At 44.2% G+C, this 19,703-nt stretch overlaps 1 protein-coding gene across 3 annotated transcripts in view; it reads left to right on the forward strand.

Moving 5' to 3' along the window:
* Positions 1 to 17,121, forward strand: part of MAGED1 (MAGE family member D1) — a 75,402-nt gene extending 58,281 nt beyond the window's left edge. For 2 of the 3 annotated variants that reach the window (XM_065916043.1, XM_065916045.1), the window contains exons 2-13: positions 10,978 to 11,051; positions 11,763 to 12,491; positions 13,141 to 13,809; positions 13,945 to 14,008; positions 14,225 to 14,304; positions 14,502 to 14,593; positions 14,839 to 14,918; positions 15,010 to 15,052; positions 15,333 to 15,395; positions 15,960 to 16,074; positions 16,318 to 16,703; positions 16,911 to 17,121. In XM_065916043.1, the coding sequence (XP_065772115.1) occupies positions 11,007 to 11,051; positions 11,763 to 12,491; positions 13,141 to 13,809; positions 13,945 to 14,008; positions 14,225 to 14,304; positions 14,502 to 14,593; positions 14,839 to 14,918; positions 15,010 to 15,052; positions 15,333 to 15,395; positions 15,960 to 16,074; positions 16,318 to 16,695 (2,358 nt within the window). In that variant the 5' untranslated portion in view covers positions 10,978 to 11,006 and the 3' untranslated portion in view covers positions 16,696 to 16,703; positions 16,911 to 17,121. Of the gene's footprint in view, positions 1 to 10,306; positions 10,456 to 10,977; positions 11,052 to 11,762; positions 12,492 to 13,140; positions 13,810 to 13,944; positions 14,009 to 14,224; positions 14,305 to 14,501; positions 14,594 to 14,838; positions 14,919 to 15,009; positions 15,053 to 15,332; positions 15,396 to 15,959; positions 16,075 to 16,317; positions 16,704 to 16,910 lie in introns of those variants that run through there. The other variant, XM_065916044.1, reaches the window with a different exon arrangement.
* The last annotated feature ends 2,582 nt before the right edge of the window (positions 17,122 to 19,703 follow it).

The following is a 19,703-nucleotide window of genomic DNA, read 5'->3' on the forward strand; positions in this document are numbered from 1 at the left end:
CCCACATCTCTTAAATCTCCTGCATTGGCAGGTGGATTCTTTACTACTGAGCCACCTGTGAAGCCCAAGGTATGGTATGGTATGGGGGAAAGGGAGTGTTTTGTAATATTCCAATTATATTTCAGTGTTTTAGTGGGCCTGTGACTCTGGCCTATGGCCTTTATAAGTATTTCTATTTGTTTAGTCCTACCCTGCCCCCACCCCTACCATCCCTTCTTTGCCACACACACACCTTAGGTGAGACAAGAAAGGTAGAGAGGGGCTGGAACAAGGCTCTGGTAGTTTTTCCTCTTGAAAAGTAGGACTTTGTTACGGAGGAGGATCTGGGCATATTTCACAAGTATAATCATAAAGACTCTTCCCCTGCTTCTGCTGGGGCCATAGCAGTGGCGGGGGGGGAGGGTCATTCTCAGATCTTGACTATGAGAACCTGGTGAGATTCCTGAAATAAAGCCCATGAAAGTATGCTTCCCCAACAGGACTACCACTCCCAAGTGTTTCTCACTCTCGTTTTAGTCCACATTCAGCCACTAGGAGTTTGTCACATTTTCATTTACGAGTTCCTACAAGTTTATGGCTCTAGTGTCTTCTGCCTTAGGTAAGTAGATCTTATTTCTGACCCTTGATTTGCCTGTTCTTCAGTATTTCAGGATGGTGATTTGCTCTGAAACCTCATTTTTCTGTTGAGTACAAGAAAAGTCATTGACTGTTAGTTTGTTTAGCTTTTTTGTTGTTAGCACTTATTTTCAAGACTGTCTCTAGCCTCACAATCATTGTTTTGTGAAGAAATGCAAATAAAGAAAGAGTCAGTTGATATTGTGGGTTCCTGAAAAAAAAGGAGAACCCTAGACCTTGTATTCTAGCGATGGGAAGAAACCCCAGATAGGTTTGTAAGATTCTCTAGCAGTGTGGCCTTGTGTCTCACTTCCTGGGAAAGGCCAGGAAGAGGATGAGAACAAGACTACAAAATAGAAATGGTTGTGTGGTGTCTGTAGGCATTCTGAGCTTTGGGTCTCCTCACATAGTTTCTCTCAGCTCAGGATATCATGGAAGTATAAGAAGAGTATGTTCATCAAAGACAGCCTCATAGAGATGAAAAATCCTGAGCATATGATAGGAGTAGCAGGGTATTTCCCATATATATGAGCGGAATATGACACCCTCAGAGAGGGTGAGACCCCATCAGGGCTTTGTGGTAGAAATTGAGGCCCAACTGAACAGCTACCTGTTTGGACAAACAATGGCAAACCAAATACGACATCATATCATGCCGGCATGTGTATATGATACCCAACATATATCACCCATCCTGATGTTTTGACAGTGAGATACCATAATTTAGACACAACCCCAATAAATGAGGTGAGGAGAACTTCACACTGCTGGAGTTGAGTTTCAGTCACTCAGTAGATTAGGAACTTGACAGAATTCAAGCTAAATTGCAGAGAAAAAATTTGCATTTCTTGCATACCTGAATTTGTCAGATGATATCCATACCTGATGAAGAACCAGCAGCAGAAAGTATGTGATAAATGCTGAGTGTGTGCATGCTAAGTCACTTCAGTTGTGTCCAATTCTTTGTGATCCTATGGACTATATAGCCTGTCAGGCTCCTCTGTCCAACGCATTCTCCAGGCAAGAATACTGGATTTTATTGCCATGTCCTCCTCCAGGGGATCTTCCTGACCCAGGGATCAAACCCATATCTCTCTATGTCTCCTGCATTGGCAGGAGGTTACTTTACTACTAGCACCAGCTGGGAAGCCCTATATATGCTGAGTATCACAGACAAATTTATCTATTCAAAACATGGGCCACGTGGCTCTTATTGATTGAAAACCACAGTGGTCTCACCTCCAGGCAAGAGTGATATCATGTGAGAAATGACCCCTGATACTTTGATGAGTATCAAATATAAAGGGAACTAGGTATTTGAGGAGCAAAAAGAAAGAACTTCTAATATTAAGCATTCTTCTTTCTGCAGAGTGAAAGCTGCCATTAATGAAGTGTGATTCCACATCACTCCTCCTCCTCCACCTTTTCCCTCTTACTTCAAACACTTCTCTTTTCTCCCTAGTTATTTTCTCTACATTCTTCTTCTTTTTCTTCTTTCCTCTTGTTTATTTTCCTTTCTTTTTCATTTATCCCTAACCTGTTTTATCTCCTTCCATTTTTTTTACACACTCTTCCATCCCGTCCCTTCTCCCTTCTGCATTCTACTTCCTTATTCTCTTCCTGCTTTTTCCATTTCAACTTAGTATCCATTGTTTATCCATTCTCTTATTTCTCATTATCTTAATAATTCCATTTACTTGCAGTTGCTATTGTCATTAATTCTTTCTTTTATTAGTTTTCCTTTTTCTTTTTTCCTTCCTCCCTTTTCTTTCTCTTATACCCTCTCTTTTCAACTTTTCTGTCTTCATTCTTCCCTCTCTTCATGTTTCTAACAACAAGATGATAAAAAGTAAGAGAATAGAATGGAACCAAGGTGTACTTAAAATGGTACAATCAACAGGAATAGGATTTGGGAACAAGGCAGAAAGAAACATGAAAAACTATAAGTAAAATAAGAGGAATAAACTACTAAATATGATGTTTTAAAACTACTTATAAAAAAGCAACAAGCATTCTAAAGAGTGAAATGGTAAAATCATTTCAAGAAAAAGAAAGGGATATTACTTACTGAGATTATTACTTAATATCTTTTTTGATGTTTCACCAAGTCATCAGAATAACTGTAATATATAATGTAAATTCAGTTCAGTTCAGTCACTCAGTCGTGTCCGACTCTTTGTGACCCCATGGACTGCAGCATGCCAGGCCTCCCTGTCCATCACCAACTCCCAGAGTTTACTCAAACTCATGTCCATTGAGTTGGTGATGCCATCCAGTCATTTAATCCTCTGTCATCCCCTTCTCCTCCCGCCTTCAGTCTTTCCCAGCATCAGGGTCTTTTCAAATGAGTCAGTTCTTCGCATCAGGTGGCCAAAGCATTGGAGTTTCAGCTTCAACATCAGTCTTCCAATGAATATTCAGGACTGATTTCCTTTAAGGAAAATGTAGTGTAATTTTTAAGGTAAATTAAGTGATCAAATTATTTTTATAGTATGATTTTGCATTAAAGATCTCAATAGTTATAATTTTTTAAAAAATACTTGAACTGGGGACTTAGACTTCCAGCAAGAAGGAATAAATGGTGTAGATGTACTCTTCCATGTTTGTCCATGTTTGGGTGCATTCTATATAATCTAAACATGAAATCACCCTGAAAGTAGAAGATAAGATGGTGTGCTTTCTAGGGAGCTTAGATCCCAAACAATGGCGTGGTGTGAGTTCTCTGGCTATGTAATTAGGAGCCCAGGTCTCTTCCAGTCAGGGCAGTATGCCTACAAGCTTAATATGGAGCTGGAATTCTCATTTATCCCTCAGTAACAAGGAGCCCCTCTCTCCCAGGTGTCAATGGAGGATGAGTGGGAACATGAACTTCTGCTCACATGTGATAAGCCAGAAGATTAAAAAAGATTCAGATCCTTACAAGATGCAAAATATCTTGGATACAATTGAAAATCACTTGTCATATCAAGAAATATGATAATCACAGCTTGAATGAGAGAAGACAGTCAATACACACCAACATCAAGATGATACAGATACTAGAATCATCTCCAAGGGTTTTTAAACAGCCATTATAAAGATGTTTCAATGAGCAACTGTTCATACAATACAGAAAGTCTCAGCAAAGAAATAGAAAATCTCCAAAAGAAATAGAAGGTATAAGGAGCAATCAAAAAGAAATTTAGGAACTGATAAATCCAAAATCCAATAAATGAACTTAACTAATAATAGTTGAACTCAGAAGTAGAATAAATAAAAAAATGAATTAGTGAACTTAAGGTGGAATGACAGAAAGTATCATATCTGACAGGGAAAAATAGACTGAAAACAAAAAATAAACAGAGCTTCAAGTATTTGTTGGACTACTGCAAAAGATCTAACATAGGTGTCATCATAGTCACAGAAAGAGAGGAGGAGGGGCTGAAAAATGTCTGAAAACTTCCCATGTTTGGGAAAAAGCATAACTGGATAGACCCAACATCATCAACCAACAGGGTCTAATAGATATTTATAGAACACTCCCCCCAACAATGGCAGAATACAAAAAAACTGTGATGAGGAAATGAAAGAGAATCAAAATAAAAGGAGAGAATGCCCGCAGGTTGAGTGCAGTTGCTATCAAAATTACAGTAAGATGCTTTGTGTGTGCGTGCCCTGTCATGTCCTACTCTTTGTGACCCCCATGGACTGTAGCCCACCAGGCTTCTCTGCTCATGGGATTTCACAGGCAAGAATACTGGAGCGAGTTGAAATTTCCTTCTCCAGGGGATCTTTCCAACCCAAGGATTGAACCCAAGATACTTTGTAGATATAAATTATTCCAAAATGTATGGGAAAGCAGAAGAACTAGAATAACAGATAAAATAATTCTGAAAAAGAACAAAATTCTGTTCAACTTCAGGACTATTGTATAGCCACCGTAATCAAAACCATTGCGGTATTGATGGAGCAGGATAGAGAACTTGAGAAATAGCCTTACACAAGGATGGTCAACTGAGCTTTTACAAACGTGCAAAAATTACTCAATGGGAGGATTATCTTTTCAACAAATTGTGCTGGAATGATAAGATGGATTTTTATAGCTCCTCCTCTCCCATCCCCCCAAATAAAACTCAATGTAGACCTCACATCTCATTCAAAATTTAAATCCAAATGGAAGATAGATTTCCATACAAAAGTTAAAACCACAAGACTTCTGGAATATAATATAGGATAAAATCTCCAGATCTTTAGGGCTTGTTGAAGAGTTCTTAGAAATGACACAGATCTTTAGAAGAGAAAAAAGTCAATAAACTGGACTTTCTAAAAAATGTGCCATGTGACTCTCTTAAATAGGATGAAGACAAAAGTTACAAACTGGGAGAAACCAGTTTGCAATCCATATATCTGGCAGGGGACTTATACATAAAATATATAAATTCTCAAGGCTCAACACTTAAAAAAAAAAAAAACACAAGCAATTAAATTAGAAAACTGGGTAAAAGACATGAAGAAACATTGCACCAAAAAGGATATATCAATGGAAAATAGGCATGTTAAAAATATTCAACATCATTAACCATTAGGAAAATGTAAGTTATAACCACAATGAGTTATTATTTCACATCTATCAGAATGCCTAAAAAAATAACAATGGGTGCTGGCAAGGATTTGGAGAAAATAGATCCACTCACACATTGATGCTGGGAATGTAAAATGATACAACCACTGGGAAAGTTTGGCAAGATTCTTATAAACCTAACATGCTCTTATTACACAATCCAACAATTGCCCTCTTGGGCATTTATCCCAGAGAAATAAGAACTTATGTTCACAGAAGAAATTGTACACAAATGTTTACAGCAGCTTTATTCTAATAGCCCACACTGGAAACCACCTAGATGTACTTAAGTGGGTGAATGGTTAAACCAACTGCAGCACATCTATACCATTGAATAATGCATGTATGCATGCTAAGTAGCTTCAGTCGTGTCTGATTCTTTTCGACCCTATGAACTGTAGTTCTCTAGGCTCCTCTGTCCATGAGGATTCTCCAGGCAAGAATACTGGTGTGGGTTGCCATGCCCTCCTCCAGGGTGTCTTCCCAGCCCAGGGATCAAACCTGGATCTCTTATGTCTTCTGTATTGGCAGGCAGGTTCTTTACCACTAGTGCCACCTGGGAAGCCCCACCAAATAGTACTCAGTAATAAAAAGGAAAAGACACACAACTTGGATATATCTCACAGGCATTACACTGAGTCAAAGAAGTCACTCAAAATGTGATACGTATGATTTCAATTTTATAACCTCCCTAAAACGGTAAAATTATAGAAATGGAGAAAGAACATGTTAATGGCTTCCAAGGGTTAGGGATAGTGGAGGAAATGGGATTAAGTGTGACTATAAAGGGATATAGTACAGGGAAATCTTTGTGGTGACAGAATAGTTCTGTATCTTGATGGTTGTGGTGATTACTGTGGAAACCTCCACATGTGATAAAGTAACATAGAGTGATATACACGTGACAACAATGTCAGTTTCCTGGTTTTGATACTGTATTATAGATGTGCCCACTGTTTTATAGATGTGCCCACTGTTTTATAGATGTGCCCACTGGGGGAAGCAACTGAAGGGTGCAAAAGGCCTCTCTCTACTATCTTTGCAATTTTCTGCATATCTGTAATTAATTTTAATTTTTAAAAATTCTTAAATATGTCAAAATAATAGAATTAAATAAAGTAATTTGCTAAAAGCAGCTGGCCCAGCTATATTTCAAAAATCATGCCATAAAAATTAGCTGTTTGGATACCATTACTGCCACCACTCAACACGGGATTTTGGGTGCTGCCTTGGCCCTGCTACCTAATGGTGCACCTAGAAACTGGATTTTCTTGCAGTTCCTGCTCTCAGCATCATGGATATGGCATTGAATTCCATCTTTGAATCCCTCCTTTTAGGTTCAAATGTTAGGTTGGAATTATGAATGTTTGTGCAATAGAAGACTTGACTCGGCAGGTCTGAGGTGTTCAGACCCTGAGCATTCCAAAAAAAATGTCTGCACATTCCAAAGAAAGATCCAGCTCTTGAAAAGCTCCTGGGAGATAACCTCTAAACCTTTGGCATATTATGCCTGATTAGAATCTTTTTGTTCAGCCGGGGCTTTGGGTCAACAGATGGTTTATGTTAAGAGTGTGATTTATAGTGGGGCCTTGAGCCTTGTGGCATTAGTTTGACCTCGGAACAGGCTGGTGACTGAGTAGCTAAGGTTAGCCACCCAGGTGTTCCATGCCTACGTGACTAAACTCCAGTAAATCCCAGGCACAAGGGATCAGGTTTGTCACACATCTTGCTGGGAGAATTAAGCACTGGCCATACAATTCCACTGAAAGGGAACAAATGGAAGCTCACCCCTGTTCTCTCCTGGACATGTGAGTTAGGCACCTTTTAGCTTTGTGGATTTAAATTGGTATCCTTGCATTGTAATAAACTATAGCCTTGAATGTAACACCTATCCTGAGTTCTGTGAGTGCTTCTAGTGAATCATTGAACGCAAGGGTGGTTTTCAGGACCCTACCACTGGTAAATCCTAGGTCACAGTTTTTTAGCTGCTAAGGTGGCTCTTGCAGCTGTTATGTAATATAGAGTATACACACTGCATTACCTTACCAAAATGTGAAAAAAAATATTTGCAATATATCTAGCCCTACGGGATTTCAATTAGCATCTGTAAGACTGCTCAAAGAAATCTCCAATTAAGACAAAGACAACACAAGAAAAATAGGCAAAAGACTTGCACAAGCACTTCACAAAAGAAATCCAGTAGGTCCATTGACATATGAATATGTATCCCATTACTTAACAAAAATGTAAATTAAAACCACAAGGAGATACCAATAAAACACACATCAGGTTGGGAAAAAAATTGGAAAAGGCTTATGATACCAAACACTATAGAGTGTATTGATCTTACTTCTGGGCATCTGATGTCTCAGGATATTAAACATAAAGGATATATGTAAAAGTATTTTATTGCAGTGTTGTCAGTATGTGCTCCCTCCACACACCAAAACACCTGAAACCAAAATGAATTACCATCAATGAGGAAATGATTCAATATATTGTGGTCCATCCCTATCATGGAATAGTATGCAGCAATGCAAAAGAATGAATCAGAGGTGGATTAACATTAACTGAGATAAATAAGATAGATTAAAATATATATAATATGATCTTCATTTTTGTAAAACAATAAAAAAAGGACTTTTTGAACATGATAGAATATAAAAAAAAAATGGTTTTTAAAATGCATGTCTCAGATGAGGGTAGGGGTAAAAGAAAGTGGGAGGCAGTAAGTATTAATTAAAGAATGCAATTCAAAGTATGGCATATATAATGTAATCCCATTTATGTAAGAATATATGTACATAAAGTGTTGTATGAGAAATTAGCAACAAAACCTTAAGTTACCTCAAAGTGGTGAAATCTGGAGTGATGACTATTTAATTTCTGTAATACTAAGGTAATGTTTGAATTTTTAATGACAGATATACATTTGTGTAACGAGGATAAGTAAGTGAATTCATCACAGGAAAGAAACAAGAATGCCTCTGAGGTTTCTTGTATAAACAGCAGAGTGGGTGGTGGTATTCATTCATTCATTAAACAAGTATTTTTTGAGCATATAAAATACACTAGGCATCATTTTAAGTTCTAAGGATAAAATGAATAAAATGAATAAACAAAATCCAATGTTTAAAATGAATGAATGAATAAAACAAAATGAATAAAACAATGAATAAAACAAAAATCCATCTCCCTAAAAGGATTCTAATGGAGAGAGAAGGGCATGACAGGACAAACACAGTGTTGGTGAGGAAGAGGATATATGGGACCTGTTAATTGTGAAAATACAGAGACAATTGCCAAGAGTGGGGTAGGTTGTCAGATTCCAGATTTAGAATTCAGAAGTCAAGACTAGAGATAATAGATATGGGAACAGAAAGCATATAAAATGGTGTTTTAGGCCTCCTTTCCTGAGTCTGATCACGTCCCACTGCAGACACTTTTCAGAGGAAGTGCTGAGAAAAAACAGGCAGCTGACAGAGGAGGTTGCTATGCAACAGATGGGGAAAGTTATCCAGCCAGGCAGAATTGATGTTGGCCCTTGGGGACCAAATGCTGCAGTACTTCCCATCATTAGCTTCCTTTTGTATGTTGGCTCCTGGCAGGAGCTGATGGCAGAATAAATTGAAAGGTACAAAGATGTACCTTGGATTTTTGGAAAGTATCAGTTCAGTTTGAGTCATTTCACATCTATATAACATTTTCTGCCTTTTTGAGCCTCTTTATTCTTGAAGCACAGTTTGTGTCGTTGCATAGGACCCCAGTAAGTGCTAATTGTCTTTCCCATTTTGCATGTTGAGAAGCCAGACTCAGAATTCCAGTGGCTTGAGTGGGCTCACACAGCTAGTGACAAACTGGCCCAGCACTACCATCCCAGGAACTGAGGCCCAGCCCTGGAAGGAACCAGGGCAAACATTTTACTCTCAGTCAAGGCTTGCCATGATTCAGACACACAAGTACCTAAGTGTCCTGGCCACTCTGGAGGGCACCAAGAAGGCCTCAGGGACATTTGTGCCACTCAGATCAAAAGATGCCTGACAGTCGGATCAGAGAGTGGACCCCAAAGAGCAATTCGCTCACCTGGGTGGACCCACATAGAGCAGGCAGGGGTGGGGAGGGGGTGCTGGGGCCCCACCTGTGTTCTCCAGGATGCAGAGCATGAGCTCAAGTTTGGGACAGATGTTGACAGAGCAGGGGAGGTTGGGTGAATCTTTGCTCAAACTGAAGAAGTGAGGGTGCCTCAGTCCCTGAGCCAGCAATGGTGCAAATTGGGTTTTAGGGTCTGGAAAACCAGGCCCACATTTTTCATTTTCCGTTTACTGACTGTCCTTGTCTAGCTCATGCAATATGTCTGTACCTCATTATCTTAATCTGTAAAATGGAGATGCTGATATCCACTTCTCAGGGCTTCTGTGAGAGGAAAACAAGCCCCAGCATAGATCCTGCTGTGAAGTACAAGCTGTGCCCATCCCTCCCCACCTCCCCACACAAAATAAATAGCTGGAGCTGCACAAAGGGCAAGAAAGTAACTAATGTTTGAGTCTGGAAGCTGTTGAGTGGGGAGGAGATCTTGTAGGGTCACGTGGCAGGCACAGACTTTTTCTACCTCCATTAATGTATCCCTCTCTGGCCATTTTCCTAGGTCCCTAAATGGATGAGATTATTTTTAGCAGGAGCCTGGCACTTGTTGCAATTAGAGACCCTACACAGAGACCTCTTTAATAGTGACCTAAATGCTGTTAGACAAGCGAGTGGTTAATGTATGCTGACTGACAGGAGGGGCCATGAGAGGGGAGGGAAAGAACAGAGACGCATTGCGGAAAAGGTAGGGGGGCCGATGCGTGGGGCAAGGGGTGGGATCTAGAGGCACAGCGCATCTGTTTGGGGGAGGGGCCGCAGCATACTGTCAACCTGGTTGGTGATGGGATGGTGTGTTGGCAAAGGGGCGGGACTGCCTCCCACTGCACATGCTCAGCATAGCCTTCAGGGCGAAGCTTTTGTTGGGGAAGCGGGCGGGACTCTTATTTGGTCGATCAGTTCTTGCGCATGCGTACAACTATCTGAGGTGGTGGGTGGTATATTAGGAGAAGAGGCGGGGTCGTCTTAGCTGCCGCGCTGGCATTTTCTCCTGGACAAGGAGAGGGTGCGGCTGCTGAGAGCCGAAAACTGCAATCCCGATCCTCTGAGTCGTGAAGAAGGGAGGCTACGAGGGGGTTGGGGTTGGGGCCTGAGGCAAGGTGAGATTTAGCCCCCAGATAGGGCATCTTGCCCCCTGGTGCGGGCCCCCTATTTTTCATCCCGATCCCTTTATCCCGGATTCTTATCCCTCTTCCACTCCCCAAGCCCCGATTTACACCCCTCACCCGATTCTCCCTTATTCAGAATCCCTGTTCGCTCTCTAAACCCCTCCCATCGTTCAAAACCTCCGCAGATTTCTCGACTTCGGTCTGTACTGTTATACGATTCTCCTTATTCAAAAACTCCATTCAATTTCCTAAATGCGAACCCCAACTCAATCTGCCTGGATTCAGAATTCTTATCTGAATCCCGACTTGAAGCTTCTCTTCGTAGCTTCTCAGGATTCAGAACCTCCATCCGGACACCCATTCACTTTTCCCACTCCAATCTGGCCCATTCCTCTCATATTCAGCCCCTCATCCGCCCCCACAATCAAACCTGAAACACCACCATTTCCCCAAATTTGTTCCTTCCCGTTTGCCCTCTAGTATAACGCCCAACTCCTCCTCCACACCCCCCAGGCTCTGCTCTTGCCAGAGGGACAAGAATCATGTCTCAGAAAATGGACTGTGGTGCGGGCCTCCTCGGCTTCCAGGTGAGATCTCCACTCCCCACCCCACCGTTTCCCTAGCCGACAGTTCCCCCGGGGCTCCTTTGGCTGTCCAGACGCTTGGATCTGATGTTGCCTTCTTGATGCCTAGATTCCGTCATTTTTCAAATTCCCATGGTTTAAGGTGTGTGTGTGGGGAGGGGTGTCATCCCTTTTCAGCCATCAGTTCCCCTTAAGATAAGGGGGAGACCCTGTTAATAGTAAGGGCAATCTGCCCAGAGAATGCCGATTGAGTAAGGAACCTCTCCCCCCCCCCCCCGCCCCCCATAGTCCTGACGCTTATGGAGCTCTTTGCCACCCCCTCCCCCAACCTCCTGCCTCCACCTTCCCTTTCTCCTGCATTCCCCACCCCCTGCGACCCCCTTATTTTCCTCAACTCCTCAAGGCGGCACTCTTGTTCTGGCTCCTACTCCAGGCTGCATTGCTCTGCTCTAACTTCACTCTTAGATCAGCAGCCTCCCTCCACACTTGTCCCCTCTGTTCATTTGACCCCACTCCTTGTTTAGCCCCTGCTTCACTCAACCCGTATCAGATGTTTTGTTACCCCTTCACGCCACTCAGGCCTCTAGATGTCTTACTCAACCTTCTCTTTTTGCACCAACCAGCCTCACCTCCCCTACACATTCTGCCCCCCACCTCACCCCACCAACCCCACTTTGGAAGCCCAGAGATTTAATTTTTACCCCTTATTTGCAGGCTGAGGCCTCCGTAGAAGACAGCACCTTGCTTATGCAGACCCTGATGGAGGCCATCCAGATCTCGGAGGCTCCGCCTACCAACCAGGCCACAGCAGCTGCCAGTGCACCGAATGCTAGTCCTCAGAGTTCACAGCCCCCAGCAGTCAGTGAGATGGCTGATACGCAGGCTTTAGCAACTGCCACTAAGCCTAAGACAGCCTTTAAGGTCCAGAATGCCACCACAAAAGGTCCAAATGCTGCCTATGATTTCTCCCAGGCATTTAATGCCAAGGAGACTTCCAATATGCTGCCTCCAGCACCCTTTAAGTCCCAGAATGCCCCCCCAAAGGGCCCAAATACTGCCTATGATTTTTCCCAGGCAGCCCCTACCAGTGAGTTAACTGCCAACAAGTCGGAGATGGCCTTTAAGGCCCAGAATACCACTACTAAAGTGGTCCCAAATGCGGCCTACAATTTCTCTCAGTCTCTCAATGCCAGTGAGATGGTCAACACTCAGCCCAAGACAGCCTTCAAGGCCTGGAATGACACCACTACGGCCCCAACTCCTGATACCCAGACCCAGAATGTTAACCAAGCCAAGATGGCCACTTCCCACGCTGACACAGAGGCTGACCCAAGCCCAGGTATCTGTGAATCTGATGGTGCAGCTGCACAGACATCTGCAGATGGTTCCCAGGCTCAGAATCTGGAGTCCAGGACTATAATTCGGGGCAAGAGGACCCGTAAGGTGAGATCCCTGCTAGTTCTACTTTGCTTTGGGCTCTCTCCTTTCTTCTCTGAGGTGGTTCATTTGTTCTAAACAAGACAAAACTAAATATATATAATTGTCTGTATTCACCTACGTTGTAGGGGATGATAAGGTATATATGATGACCCTTGTTAGTCTACAGACTAATGGGGAGATGAGATACGTAATATATACAGTCTGTATGTAATTCATTTTCGTTTTAAAAGTAGCCATGTGTTAGATCTTGGCCTAGGCACATTCATACAGGTTATCTCACTCACTAAATCTTCAAGGTACCTCATACCAGCTAGGGGTCATAGTTTCAGTTTTATAGAGAAGGAAACTAAGTCCCAGAGAGGTGAAGTGACTTGAGTGATTTGTCCAGGGTGGTTCAAGCAGAGCCAGTGATGGACATAGGAAGAGGAGAAGCCTCAGGCCCCACCCTTGGGTTGCTCCTGGCCTGGTTCAGAGAGATGAAACTCCTGCCTGGAAGACAGTGAAAGACAAGCCCAGGACTCAGGGTGACCATTGGCTAGTAGGTCAGGCTGTCACTACAGGTGAGGGTTTTTAGGGGGCCTTCTTGAAATAGATATGGTAAGGATATAGAAACACTTGGTAACCCTGACCTTCCTTTTCTTTGATGATGCAGATTAATAACTTGAATGTGGAAGAGAGTAGCAGTGGGGATCAGAGGCGGGCCCCACTGGCTCCAGGAACCTGGAGGTCTGCACCAGTTCCAGTTACCACTCAGAGCCCACCTGGCGCACCCCCCAATGTGCTCTGGCAGACCCCATTGGCCTGGCAGAATCCATCAGGCTGGCAAAATCAGCCAACCAGGCAGACCCCACCAGCACGTCAGAGCCCCCCAGCTAGGCAGACCCCACCAGCCTGGCAAAACCCAGTTGCTTGGCAGAACCCAGTGATCTGGCCAAACCCAGTGATCTGGCAGAACCCAGTGATCTGGCCGAACCCCATTGTCTGGCCTGGTCCGGTTGTCTGGCCAAACCCACTGGCCTGGCAGAATCCACCTGGGTGGCAGACCCCACCTGGATGGCAGACTCCACCAGGCTGGCAAGGTCCTCCAGATTGGCAAGGCCCTCCCGACTGGCCACTACCCCCTGACTGGCCACTGCCACCTGACTGGCCGCTCCCCACTGACTGGCCGCTCCCACCTGACTGGATCCCCACTGATTGGCCAGTTCCACCAGACTGGCAAAACCTGCGCCCCTCACCGAACCTGCGCCCCTCTCCTAATTCGCGTGCCTCACAGAACCTGGGTGCCTCACAGCCCCGAGATGTGGCCCTTCTTCAGGAAAGAGTAAGAACTGTAACTCCCCAGTTGTTTGTCCCTACCCACCCTCGCTTCTTTTTTTTTGTTGTACTTCCATCTATAATTCAACCAAGTGTTCTGTCAGTATCTTATAACTTTAATGATTTCCTTTTTCTCTCTCAGGCAAATAAGTTGGTCAAGTACCTGATGCTTAAAGATTACACAAAGGTGCCCATCAAGCGCTCAGGTAGGCATCCAGTAACCTCTCCCAGAGATCTGCCCTTCCCCTCACCCCATTCTCTGTGGATATTTCTGTGCTTCTATGTTCCCTCCCCTTCAATCCTCTCCTTCCATGGTTGAGTCTTCCTTTTTCACTTACTGTGCTCCGCTGGGCAGGGCTGGCAAAGATATCACAGCTCTGTGGCCCCTGCTCAGCTCAGATGCTCCCTCCTCTCACCTGCAGAAATGCTGAGGGATATCATCCGTGAATACACTGATGTGTATCCAGAAATCATTGAACGTGCGTGCTTTGTCCTGGAAAAGGTGAGAAGGCAACCCTGAAGGACAGAATGATGGGGAAAGGTTTGCGGGGAGGGGCTTTGATAGATATTATGAGAAAGTCTTGATTTAAAAGATTCATGGGATTCCTATTGGGAGTTTGGTGCAGATCACAGGGAGTGAATATGGGTATGCTTATCCTAGATTCTGTAATTTCATAGTCTGTTTTCTTGCCCCTGTAGAAATTTGGAATTCAACTGAAAGAAATTGACAAGGACGAACACCTATATATTCTCATCAGCACCCCTGAGTCCCTGGCTGGCATACTGGGAACGTAAGATGGGAAAGGAAGGGAAACATTGCCGTTCTCTGGTGGTTTATTCCTGAGAGTTTCAAGTAGATCAGGGTTCAGGATTCAGGGTCACATAGCAGGTCATGGGCAGAGTTGGGGTAGAGTTGTCTCCTAGCTGAGAATACTAGGAAAGCTGGATGGGTAAACTGCCTGGGGTGCCTGTGTAAATGGCTGCTGAAAATATATATATATATATATATATTTTTTTTTTTTTTTTACTTCTTTAGGACCAAAGACACACCGAAACTGGGTCTCCTTTTAGTGATTTTGGGTGTCATCTTCATGAATGGCAACCGTGCCAGTGAAGGTGAGTGGCCGGACCAACAACTGGGGGTTGGCTACCGCCTGATTTCCGTGCTCATTTTCCATCCCTTGTCTCCCCTTGCCTCCCATTGCAGCTGTCCTCTGGGAGGCACTACGCAAGATGGGACTGCGTCCTGGGTATGATTGGGCTCTCTCATCTCTTGCCTGTTATATGATCCTTTGGCAACAGAGGATGGTTCCAGGATTGCATCAACTTGGTAGTCTAAGGGAATTGGCTTGGGGAGGTACAGAGCCCAAGGATATGACGTGGGTGGATGGGGAAATAGTCCTAATCTCTGTCTCTTTTCTTATCTCTGACTTCTGTGCTGGAAAACTCTTTTCTTTCCTTTGGGCAATGTCATAGTCTCTAATTATGGATCTTCTTTTTTTTTTTTTTTTTTTTGCTTTTTGCTTTCAGGGTAAGACATCCCCTCCTTGGAGATCTGAGGAAGCTTCTCACTTACGAATTTGTAAAACAAAAGTAAGTGATGCCTAAGCGGCTTTGTCTTTGTCCTCGTGAATTCTGTGTGCTGGTCAGCCTCAGAAAGCTGTTCCCATGCTGCTCATTTCTTATATTAACTATACCTATGCATATGCACACATATATACACAGGAGTATTTACTGAGTATATTCCTTGTGGCTGAATTTTCCTCCAGTATAGTTATCTTGCAAGTGGAGCTTGTCCACCACGCCCCCAGTAGATATTCCCAAGGCTGGGCTTAGCAGAGGCTTTGCAATGGGCCTATCTGTGGTTCAGTAACAAGACTGTAAGAACCTGGAGTTAGAACTGTGGCAGAGGGGATGAAAAAGTGTTGTCCTTTCTATGACTCTCCATAAGTCATCCTCCAGTCCTAGGTGACTGTTTGGTATAGAAGCACAGGAATTCAAAGGCCTGGTTATTAGAGGGTAAATAATCGGTGTTTAGGAATGAGACTGGAAGGAGTTGCTACCTGAAATCTGAGGTGTCAGAATCTCGGATTATTATGCGTTGATGGACTCTCATTTTGGCTGGGTGGAAACAAAGGCCTTTCTCCTCTTTCTAAGGTACCTAGACTACAGACGAGTACCCAACAGCAACCCTCCTGAGTATGAGTTCCTCTGGGGCCTCCGATCCTACCATGAGACTAGCAAGATGAAAGTGCTGCGATTCATTGCAGAGGTAATAGAGGAACAGCTCTAGACTTGATAGGTTAAGGGATGAAGTATGACTGGCTGGGAAAATTCCAGAGCAGGAATGAGATCTTTCTTAGGTATTGCACATGGTAGGTACCACATTATTGGTGGCATTTCTTGTTGTTACTATGTAAACAGTAGCACAAAGTAGGGTGCTAAATATATAGTGGGTGCTTCATAAATATTAACTAATACTATCATGGGCTTTATTTTCTACTCCTCATCTCAGGTTCAGAAGAGAGACCCTCGTGACTGGACTGCACAGTTCATGGAGGCCGCAGATGAGGCCTTGGATGCTTTGGATGCTGCTGCAGCCGAGGCTGAGGCACGGGCTGAGGCGAGAACCCGCATGGGGATTGGAGATGAGGCCGTATCTGGGCCCTGGAGCTGGGATGACATTGAGTTTGAGCTGCTGACGTGGGATGAGGAAGGAGATTTTGGAGATCCCTGGTCCAGAATCCCATTTACCTTCTGGGCCAGATACCACCAGAATGCTCGCTCCAGATTTCCTCAGACCTTTGCCGGCCCCATTATTGGCCCTGGTGGTACAGCCAGTGCCAACTTTGCTGCCAACTTTGGTGCCATCGGTTTCTTCTGGGTTGAGTGAGATTTTGGGTAGGTATATCACTTTGGATTGGGCACTTAGGGTCACTGGGAGTTATAGAATCCATGGGAATGTATTTATGTGCTCTAACTGGGAGTTCTAAGAAACCCATGGTGATGAGATGAAGGAAGTATGGGGAAGCAGTATTTGTTATTTATATTCCTTACTACTTGGTATATGCATTGATTTTTAATTTTTTTTCTTTTTTATGTTTACAGATATTGCTAATCCATTGCAACTGTCTTTCCCCTGAGTGAGGATGAAGCCTCAGAGTCCTTCTAAACGCAGCTATCTAGAGAGCCACATCCTGTTGACTGAAAGTGGCATGCAGGAAAAAATTTATTTGCTGTTCCTTGTCTATTGCTTACCCCCTCCCTTGTGTGCTGTCAAGTTTTGGTATCAGAAATAAACGTTGAAACTGCAAAGTAAGTTAGATGTGTTCCCTGTTTTTTCTGTGTTTAATGAAAAGTCACCATGTTTATATGGGAGAGATGGGGCCTCAGTACTAGCCTGAAGGGCAGATCAGTTCCCTAGCTAATGGATAGGGAAACAAAAGAGTGATTGATGAGCATGAATGTTAAAGAGGTCTAAAAATAGGTATGGTATTAAATGTCACTTAAGTGAATCATGTGATAGATATGCTGCTAGGTGTTTTGGAGTGACATTGAAAGATGAAATAATGAGAGAGGGTGTAGGTGGTCAGACAGTTGCATTTAAGAAGACAGAGAAGGTAGAACTCCAGGTAATAATAATTCAGAGAGTGGGTGGTTGAAGGGAAGGGAATATAGCTGTTCCTGGAGATAATGTTCTGTGGTCTCAAGGATGTTGGTTATGTTATCCGTGTGGAAAGTGAAATAACTCCATGATCGGGGCAAGAATAGGAGCAGAGAACATGATGAACCAGGTGCCGAAGTTTCCTGTGTGAGAAGAAAAGTCTCATACCTAATCACATTGCCTGTAAAGGAGTGGGCCCACTGACCCCCCCACCCCCCACCCCAACCCCCACTGCTATCTCTGGAAATGCTGCCCAGGAATCTGCCTCTAGAAAGCCTTTGCAATTCCCCACCCCCACAGGAACAGGCTCTCATCACAGAGACAACATTTTATGCATAGTGAAGGAGGCCTCACAATGGCTTCTCCCTTCCTGCAGGGAGAAAAAGGAAATTATTGTTTATGCGTGCATGCTAAGTCACTTAAGTTGTGTCTGACTCCGACCCTACAGACTAGTCTGCCAGGCTCCTCTGTCTAAGGAATTCTTCAGGCAAGAATACTGGAGTGGGTTGTAATGCCCTCCTCCAGGGGGTCTTCCCAACCAGGGATTCAACCCTGGTCTCATATCTCCTGCATTGGCTGGTGGGTTCTTTACCACTAGCACCACCTGGGAAGCCCCCTTTATTGCTTAGGGAACAAGAATTGAGAAAATAAGTAAAGTTCCATGCAGAGCCAGTCAGCCTTTTGGCTGTTGAATGGGAGTGGCTTGAATTGCTGAGGTCTTGCTGGAAGCAGAGTTCTCTTGCTGAGGATCAAGTTAGGCTGAGGTCATAACTTCCTCAAAGGCTTAGTGGTGCCTAAGCATATGGGCAAGGGCAGATGTAGGAGCTCTTGGGGCTGAAGAAAGCAAGAGCAAAGAGTTTAGCCTCCTGGGAAGGGCTCAGCAATGGGCAAGGACAGTGTCCAAGGCTTCTTTCAGGTTCCTGGGTAATGTCCACATTCTGAGAGGAAGAACCCAGTGTTAGTAGGAAGGAGCCAGTAGTCTGGATCCCCCACCCCTCCCTAACTTTTGTCCTCACTGCCAGGCTTCCCTCTTTCAGCCAGGCCTGGGTCCTGACCATTTTCTTAGGCAAGCCTGGGGGAACTGTTGAATCCTGCCCCAGTCCCCTTTTACTAAGGCCATAGAAGCAGAGCCGAGAACCAAGGACACCTCCAAAGCTAACTGAACCCCTTTGTAATGTTGCCAAAAGCCCCTGATCATCATTAACAAGCTTCCTGACTCCAACTTATCCAAAGATGCCCACTCCAGTAAACACTTATAGCACCCCAACCAATCACCCTAATGCCAACCTTCCGGCAGGATTTTTCTTTGACTTGAGGTTATAAAATTGGCTATTAACTCATGAAAATTGTTGACTCTCCCTGGCTTGTCAGGAGTTGTCAGCCTGCTGCACTTGCAGTGCCCACTTTATCTCTGATCTTTGTTCTTGATAAACTTACTCCTATCTGTGGTACTCTGTATTCGGAAATTCTTTTCCAACTCATGGTCAGACTGGCCTAACATTTGGTGGCCTGTACAGGGACAACTTTCAGGGAGCGCTACCCCACTCTCCTTTCCTCTTTTATTTTTTTCTCAAACCCTCTGTGAACAGACAAGTGGCCGTGGAAGCAATTGAGGAACTCTGGCCAGGGTTACTCTCTGGCATGTTCCAAAGGCTCCACTGCCCACTGTGCCCCAGTATCTGCCACCCAAGTGGATGCTGCTGCTAAGTCTCTTCAGTCATGTCCGACTCTGTGCGACCCCATAGATGGCAGCCCACCAGGCTCCCCTGTCCCTGGGATTCTCCAGGCAAAAACACTAGAGTGGGTTGCCATTTCCTTCCCCAATGCATGAAAGTGAAAGTGAAGTTGCTCAGTCGTGTCCGACTCTTCACCACCCCATGGGCTGCAGCCTACCAGGCTCCTCCGTCCACGGGATTTTCCAGGCGAGAGTACCAGAGTGGGTTGCCATTGCCTTCTCTGCAAGTGGATGAGGGCTCTCGTTTTCTCTTTCTCTTCCTTCTCCTTTAAGCTGAGGACCAGGCCAATAAAAATTGTGTGGGCATGGGTCAGGCACTTAAAAACCATTAGGGCACCGGCTGCTTGAAGACTCCCATGACAGGATAAAGGGAATCACAGAACAGACCAGGCTATCAGAGCATTTACCCCCAGCAAGTCTGCTTTGTGCACTCTCTCAGACACATATTGCTTCAAGCAAAACTGAGCCCACTCCCCAGGTCGCCTCCTTTCCAGCAGGGCTA

Source organism: Muntiacus reevesi, chromosome X (genome assembly GCF_963930625.1).
Source record: "Muntiacus reevesi chromosome X, mMunRee1.1, whole genome shotgun sequence".
NCBI lineage: Eukaryota > Metazoa > Chordata > Mammalia > Artiodactyla > Cervidae > Muntiacus > Muntiacus reevesi.